The sequence below is a fragment of the Pistacia vera genome, unplaced genomic scaffold, assembly GCF_008641045.1.
Source record: "Pistacia vera cultivar Batoury unplaced genomic scaffold, PisVer_v2 Contig151, whole genome shotgun sequence".
In the NCBI taxonomy this organism is placed as follows: domain Eukaryota; kingdom Viridiplantae; phylum Streptophyta; class Magnoliopsida; order Sapindales; family Anacardiaceae; genus Pistacia; species Pistacia vera.
Window position 1 is genome coordinate 505952 of NW_022195586.1, and position 8097 is coordinate 514048.

The 8097-nt window shown below is 37.1% G+C and overlaps 2 protein-coding genes across 2 annotated transcripts; both read left to right on the forward strand.

The window, feature by feature from the left end:
• Positions 1-4409: 4409 nt before the first annotated feature.
• Positions 4410-5705, forward strand: LOC116124263 (pathogen-related protein-like). The gene is made up of 3 exons (XM_031409957.1): positions 4410-4547; positions 4676-4808; positions 5515-5705. Exons 1-3 carry the CDS (start codon positions 4410-4412, stop codon positions 5703-5705), a joined length of 462 nt encoding a protein of 153 aa, XP_031265817.1.
• Positions 5706-5717: 12 nt separating this feature from the next.
• Positions 5718-6639, forward strand: LOC116124336 (pathogen-related protein-like). The gene is made up of 2 exons (XM_031410059.1): positions 5718-5953; positions 6075-6639. The coding sequence occupies exons 1-2, from the start codon at positions 5777-5779 to the stop codon at positions 6225-6227; spliced, it is 330 nt and encodes a 109-aa protein (XP_031265919.1). The 5' UTR covers positions 5718-5776; the 3' UTR covers positions 6228-6639.
• The last annotated feature ends 1458 nt before the right edge of the window (positions 6640-8097 follow it).

The following is an 8097-nucleotide window of genomic DNA, read 5'->3' on the forward strand; positions in this document are numbered from 1 at the left end:
ACCAATATCCAGGTTTCATTTACCTTTAAAGATTGCATTTCCTCCTCCATAGTTGTTTTCCATTTGTCCCTATCCTTGGATTCCATGGCCTCTTGATATGTATCAGGTTCAGACCTAAGCACTTTAGTACCTGCAAGTAGAGCAGTGTAAATCAGTTTTGCATATGAGTACCTTAAGGGTGGTTTTACCTCTCTTCTGGTTCTGTCTCTGGCCAGTTGATAGTTTGTCAGTTCATTTTGCTGTGGTTCTAAGAACTCTTCTGCTTTCTCATCTTCAGCTTGGTCAGGTTCCTCAGATGCAGTTTCAGTTTCAGGCTGTAGGGTAGTTTGTGCTTGTGCTTGAGGTGGGTTTAATTGATGGGTTGTGTGCTCCACCTCAATCTGAGTGGTACTGGTCTGTCTGGTAGCTCCTTCTGTGCTTTTAGTTGTTCCTTCATCAGGGTTAGTGCCTTTGCATGGGAATACTCCCTCATTAAACACCACATCCCTGCTCACCAAGATCCTGATCCCTGGTGACTCTCTGTCCCACAGTCTGTATCCTTTTGTTCCCTCAGGATATCCAAGGAACACACACATGGTTGATCTTGGTTCCAGTTTTCCCCCCACTGTGTGAGCATATGCAGCACAGCCAAACACTCTTAGGTGCCCTGTTTCTGGTCTTCTCGCAGACCATCTTTCTTTTGGACTGATTAGACTTATTGCTGTGGAAGGACTCCTATTCACTAAGTAGGCAGCTGTGGAGAGTGCTTCTCCCGAGAAAGTTTTTGGAAGGTTTGAAGTAATCAAGAGGCATCTTACTTTGTCTAGAAGTGTTCTGTTCATCCTCTCAGCCACTCCATTTTGCTGAAGGGTATTTCTCACTGTCCTATGCCTCAAGATGCCCTGTTCACTACAAAACTTATCAAACTCCAGATTACAGAACTCAAGCCCATTGTCAGTCCTAAGGGCTTTTACCTTTCTGCCAGACTGGTTTTCAACAAGGGTTTTCCAGTCTCTAAACTTTGCTAGGGCTTGATCTTTTGACCTAAGTAAGAATACCTAGACCTTCCTACTGTAGTCATCTACTATTGAGAGGAAATAGCTGTTTCCACCATGAGATTTAACCTTTTTTGGCCCCCATAAGTCAGAATGTAGGTAATCCAAACAATTGTTTGCTAAGTGAACTCCCTTAGGAAAACTGTTCCTATGTTGTTTACCAAGTACACAATTTTCGCAGAATTCCATACTGGTAACAGTGTCTTTCCCAAATTGTCCTAGCCTGTTCAGTACATCCATTCCCTTCTGACTCATATGACCTAACCTTAAGTGTCACCTTTCAGTTACTGATAAATTTGGAGACCCAAGTGTTGTGTTGTTGCAGTCAGAATAAAAACTACCATAAAGTACATACAGACCATTTTTCTTTTCTCCTTTCAACACAAGATTCTCATTTTTATAGACATTCAACCACCCACTGTTTGCCTTATATAGCAGCAGCCTGCTTCATCTAGGGTACCTAATGATATGAGGTTTCTTTTTAAGTCAGGTATATATCTGACTTTGGTCAATCTTATTAGTTTTCCCCCACTTAACCTAAGGGTTATGCAGCCAATCCCCTTAACCCTACATGCTTGCTTGTTCCCCATGTACACTGTCTCATGATCAAACTCCTCAAAGTCTTGGAACCAGCTCCTATTAGGGCTCATATGGAAAGTACAACCTGAATCTAATACCCATTCTTTTGTGGTGTCAGATATTGACACTGTGAGGACTTCTGGTTCATCCATTTGGTTACTAGTGGTGGCTAGGTTGCTCTCTGTGTTACCTAGTTTCTGTTTCTTCTTCCAATCAAAACAGTTTTTCTTTAGGTGACCTGTCTTATTACAGTAGTAACATTTCCTGGTTTCTGTTTTGGTGTTGTTGTTCCCCTTCCATTTCTTCTTGTTCTTACCCCTTTGATTTGACTGAAAACCTTTACTAGACTGAGCACATTCTATTCTACCCTTCACAAATAGAGTGTTATTGTTCCTCTTAAGAGTTTTAAGCTCTAATTCTCTAGCTTTAAGACCCGCAACTATCAAATTAACACTGGGCACAGTACCGGAGTACTGTAGGGCATTTTTGACTACTTGGTAGTCCTCAGTTAGGGAATTTAATAATATCATGGCAAGACTAGTCTGTCCTAGTTCTTTGTCTGTGCCCTTTAAGATTAGATTCATCTTAAGGAATTCATTTAAGTTTTCCTCTATGGACTTCGAATTATCCATCTTACAAGAGAATAAGGCTCCCTTTAAGAAAGCCAAATTTGGTGCAGACTATAAGGCATATAAAGATTCTAATTTACCCCATAAACCAAAAGGAGTTTTGAATCCATCTACCTTTTGAAAGACACTGTCCGAAAGATTCATCACGATCAGGTTATAAGCTTCTTCGTCAATCTCTTCCGTCTTCTCCAGTTTCTCCTCTGACCATTTCTTGGGATCCTTTTTCAGTGCAATTGCAACCTTGTTGTGTGAGAGAAGAGACTTCATCTTCTTCTTCCAGCTCCTGAAGTCGATCTTCCCATCGTATTGGGAGATCTCCATACGGGTAGTGCTCATTTTTCTTGTAATGGCAGGGAAAGAAAAGTCTAAGGTGTACGTGGCATTGTTACACCAGACGTTGCCAATTACTGCTAGGCAGTTTTTAAGGCGGTCACTGGTTTTCCAACCAATATACCCTTACACTTTATCAAGATTTGACTCTCTAGAACCAATTCTAGACTCAAAGAAATAGTCAATTCAAAAAAAAAAAAAAAAAAAAAATCCCAATTCCCAAAACCCTAATTTTTCAAAAAATTCCCAAATTCACAAAACCCTAATTTCGTAAAAAACTTCTTATACCGAAACAACAACAGAGAAGGTGAGTCTAAGGTGTACGAGGCATTGTTACACCAGAAGTTGCCAATTACTGCTAGGCAGTTTTTAAGGTGGTCACTGGTTTTCCAGCCAATATACCCTTACACTCGATCAAGATTTGACTCTCTAGACTTACTTTTGGAGACTCACAGGAATTGATTTGATAAACCCCCAATTTCTCAAAAGAACCCTAATTTTTTATGAAACCCTAATTTTGTAAAAAACGAACTTCAACTTCAAGAAATGGCTCTGATACCACTGTTATAACAGAAACTAAATACTGATCTATACACCAACACAAATCTATCACACCAAGAAACAAGAAAACACAACAAGAACAAACACACAAACAAGCCACGATTTACCGTGGTTCACTTATCCTTTTATGGATAAGCTACATCCACGTTGAGCTCAAGAACGGTATGAGCTCGCTGCACTTCGATTATCAGGAACTGTTAGGATTACACAGATTCAACACTCACCAGATCTACCCAATTACAAACTGCAACCAACCTTATAAGATACTCTCTGAATATCCCTAACCCGAGAGAACAACACTCTCACCTGAATGATTAAACTCCCTATTCACTCGACTGATTTAACACACAATCTGGAAAAATAATCTCAATCCTAACACACAGAAGTGCAAACCCAGAAAACCCTAAAATTATGTCGTCGTTTTCTAATCTGAACGAAAGAGTGTTTATATATGGTTTGACTTCGTGGTTGATCCTGGCCGTTAGATCTGGAGTGCATCCTGCGGTCTAAGTTTGTTCCGGTCAATATGCCTAAAATGACGTCGTATTCTTGTAACTCAAAACGATGCTATTTTAGGCTTCCACATTTAACACAATTAATAGCAAAGACAACCTACGAGAAAGAGATTGACTTGATATTCTCTCTGAATACCCAATTAATATACCTCTGCTCACTATTCGCTATATGCGACCTCTTGTAAACTCTCATATATAAAAGAAACATTGGACGTAAGAATCGCTTCAAGCATCCGAACCACTATAAAAATCTTCTGTTTTATTTATTATTTTGTCTTTGCATTTAATATTATTGTTCAACCTTATCCTGACTCTTGAATCTATCAATCATATGTAATTTCTAAGGTCAACTTAACACTTTACACGTGCGAGATAGTTGGTGTCAAAATCAAGTATCAATAAAAGGTAACTTTAGCTAAAAGTTATTGCATGGAATTGGGAGTTTTGGGATTTTAATTTGTAAGTTCGTCGAGATAAGTGATATCAGAGTTTGAGGAGTGTTGTATACTCCTTCCTTAATTGATAAAAGATCGTGTTGAGGAGTTTTGGGATTGTTTTCAAAATAATTTGGGACATTATAATTCATCATCAACCAATATTATCCAAATGTTGACTTCGTTCATTTGTGTGATACTCAAGCTACCTTATTCTACTAAGTAAAAAAGTCTACTACATTTTGCCTATATAAAGAACTCTCTGTCACACAAAATATTCACTCTACTCCATTAATCTTAAACTTGCAAATATAGAAACTTAAGAAAATGGCAGCTTTAGTAGTTGAGGGAGACAGATATCGTTCTCTCCTACATGGAGAAGAAGAGACGAATACCAAATGGAGATTTGGTACCCTTCCTAACTACAATACTGTCAACAAACTCTTTGAAGAAGGTAGAACTAAGGTCTCTTTTACGTTCTCTTTCATATAAATTCTATATATGTTTATATGTATTCTCTACTTTAAATATTTGTGATTTTTTATTACTATAGAGATCACCAATCTAACTTGTTTATATATTCTGCATGGAAGGTATGGCCTGCTGGATCACTTGAAGAAAAGGTGCAGAACCTTGCCAAGTCATGGGAAATGGAAATGATCCATAAGACTCGTATTGAAGACTTCAAGACAATTGATACAAACAACTTTACTTTCAGCCTCAATGGTATATATAATTATTTACACCAAATAATAAACACTTAAGCAACAATTCAAAAATGAATTAGTTTTTACCATGTACTTAAGTATCTATATAATATGTGAACATGTACATGTTGATCATTGTTATGCCTGAAAAATATAGGGCTGACGTAAGGTCCAGTCAGCAAGCAAAAGTCAGAACATGGGTACACCCGCAGCCTACTTCTGTCAGAATAGTGGGTGCGCGCCAAACCAGCCAGAAGCTGTGGTGATCCCACGTGTCCAATCCCTGCGCCAAATCGCGCAAATCACTCTAGAAGGTGGGCAATGTGACATAAAGAAGGATTTGCATGGATAATCTCGCCAACTCACAGATTCAATAATCATAATCCCAATGCATCCCACTATAAATTGAGAGCTCATCTCTCATTCAAGGGATTCGCTCATTTTACTCTTGATTAGCTATACTCTCTCAAGAATATATAGCTCTCTCTCTCTTGTACTATCATTTGTAAGTCATTCCGCTAATGCGACCTGACCCCTATCATTAATAAAATAACAGTGGACGTAGGACTTACTTCCTTAGCATCCGAACCACTTTAAAAATGTTTTTCTCATTGTATTTACTCTCATTTTCCTTTATATTCACGAGTGTCTTCTGGGCCAACTCAACATTTCACACGTGTGTTTAGTTGGTGTAAAAATTACGCATCAACAATCATGATTTACAGGAAGGAAAGCTCAAACTATTGAAGAAATAAGTAAGCTTGATGGAGGATATGGCGTAAATTGGCAAACTTCCCTGCCAAAGGAGTTAAGGGTGTACAACCCAATTGATGATGAAACTGCAGCTTCATATATGAAGACTTTCTCAAAAACATTCCCAAGAGGATTTGCTATGGAGGTTCTCCAAGTGGCCTAAATTGGCAAACTTCCCTGCCAAAGGAGTTAAGGGTGTACAACCCAATTGATGATGAAACTGCAGCTTCATATATGAAGACTTTCTCAAAAACATTCCCAAGAGGATTTGCTATGGAGGTTCTCCAAGTTTATAGTGGCCCTCCAGTTATTGCTTACAAGTTCAGGCACTGGGGTTTCATGGACGGTCCTTTTAGAGGGCATGCCGCTACTGGGGAGATGGTAGAGCTCTTTGGCATGGCCATGTTTGAGGTATATTTATATCGTCTCTGCTAAAATCGACTATCGTAATTTAAGTTCTTCTTGTATAATATATATAATAATAATACTATAAGTTACTAAAAAAAATGTATTCTTTTTCAATGTGAAACAGGTGGATGAAGATATGAAAATTGTGAAGGTGGAGTTCTTTTACGATCGTGGAGAATTGCTTGCTGGTCTCCTCAAAGGTGCGAAAATAGATGGATCATATTCATCTAAAGAAGCAGCAGCACCCTCAAGCTGCCCTGTTCTCAGGAACAATTAATAATGGCTGGCTGATATTGCCATGCCAACTTTCATAGTACAAAAATAAATAAAGGAAATCTCAACTTAACTGTGCTCAAGGCATGTGTTAAAGTGAATTTTATGATCCACAATCTTGCAAGAAGATACAATTTACAGTGGATGACGTGTTAAAAGCTGTAAAGTTTTATCCTTTTGTAAACTTGTGATACTACATAATTCCTTTAATATGTGTTTAGAGAACATATGTTAAGAGAACCTGTAAAATAATAAAATGTTTAATTAATCCTAATAAGATAAATAGAAAGGGAGTGACTAAATAAATAATTGCTCATAGTGGGCACTTGGGTATGCAGTTTGAGAGATCCCTGTTCATCTGCAGTCAAGATTCAACCTGTCGCAGCTAAGTGACTTGACTTTAATTTTCTTTTATATTGAAATTGTCATGCAGCTGTTTTAATGTATAATTATGTGTATAATGAATTTAAGTGTAACTAGTTTACAATATGTCATGGTGTCTTAATCTATGGGTGCTTCACTTCCAAATTCAAGGCTATCATATACATGGTCACTTAAGCCCTCTAACAACCATGGCCTTGTATATAGAAAGCATTCTTACCAGATCTTTTAAAAAATTTAAATAATTATTTATACATTTAATCTAGGGTTACACCAAACAAATGATGGTATTAATTTAATCCAATCTAACTCTCTTCAATTTACTGTAATCCAATATGAAAAAATTAATCTATCCTAAATAATGGATTAATAAATTTCTAAGTAAAGACAAACACATTATCTAATAAAATCATAAAATATTTTAATTATTTTGGATGCCGTGTCTTGAACTAGGGCTGATCAAAATCCAATCAGATCTAATTAAACTGACCAATCCAATCCAAACCGCTCCAATTTTGATGGTTTCAATAATTTAATTGGATTGGACTGGATTTTGATAATCCAATTGGGTTGTTAAATTTGCTAAGTAAATCCAATTTAAAACCAATCCAATCCAAGTATATAACTTACCCACATAATATTTGTAATACCCAGTCGTACAAATATTATTACAATTAATAACTAATTAACCTAGTTAATTAATTAGAGAGAAAATTCATAGATTCAATTTAACAGATTAATTCATACCTGGATATCAATCGTCTTGAATAGATCCTTTTTTTTCTTGTTTCATACACGTAACATAAAGAAAATAAAGAACATGAAGAAAAGATGACATGGGTCCCATATGTCTCCCATGTTTAACACAAATTACTACATTTTACATATGTTTATTACATGTGACACAAAAGTCAAGACTGCTTTTAAATATCCTTCGTTAATTGTTGTCGGCAAAATCTTGACGGTCCACGTATTATTCCCGCTTTTTGGATACACGTCAGCGTATTACGTGTTAGACGTTTCTGATTGTCCAAATCTCTATCCTCTAGATTTTTATCAATCCTTGAAGTTATCTACTTCGATAAGATCAATAAAATCTTTTAGAGTGTCATCTTCTTGGGCTTCCTAGTCGTGGGCTAGGACCAACCTTAGAAGATCAATAGTACCTTCCATTAAGGCCTGCTTCGGTAGATGGGCTAGATCAAACCCTTCTAGTAGCGTTCTCAACTGGGCCTGGTTATGTTGAAAAAAGAGTATCCTGGATCAATGCATACCTGTCTGGTATAACTACCACAATTCCATTCTGAATATGGACAGTAGCATTTACTCTCACGAGCTCTTCCAGTTTAGATTTAACCAGTAACATTTTGGAAATGTGTAACCTGGTCCAATCTTCTTCTCCTTTCTTTTGAATTTCTTCTAGTGCATAAGAACCCATCTTTACCTCACTATCGAGCATAATTCGGTACCATGGTTCTCCTACAAGAAATTCT

What these genes read in the sequence shown, in the direction of transcription:
- LOC116124263 (XM_031409957.1), top strand. Translation starts at nt 4,410, where the DNA reads ATGGCAGCTTTAGTAGTTGAGGGAGACAGATATCGTTCTCTCCTACAT. An exon ending in TTGAAGAAGGTAGAACTAAG is followed by an intron (nt 4,548 to 4,675) that starts GTCTCTTTTACG and finishes TCTGCATGGAAG; the next exon opens with GTATGGCCTGCTGGATCACT. An exon ending in CTTTACTTTCAGCCTCAATG is followed by an intron (nt 4,809 to 5,514) that starts GTATATATAATT and finishes CATGATTTACAG; the next exon opens with GAAGGAAAGCTCAAACTATT.
- LOC116124336 (XM_031410059.1), top strand. Translation starts at nt 5,777, where the DNA reads ATGAAGACTTTCTCAAAAACATTCCCAAGAGGATTTGCTATGGAGGTT. An exon ending in TTGGCATGGCCATGTTTGAG is followed by an intron (nt 5,954 to 6,074) that starts GTATATTTATAT and finishes AATGTGAAACAG; the next exon opens with GTGGATGAAGATATGAAAAT.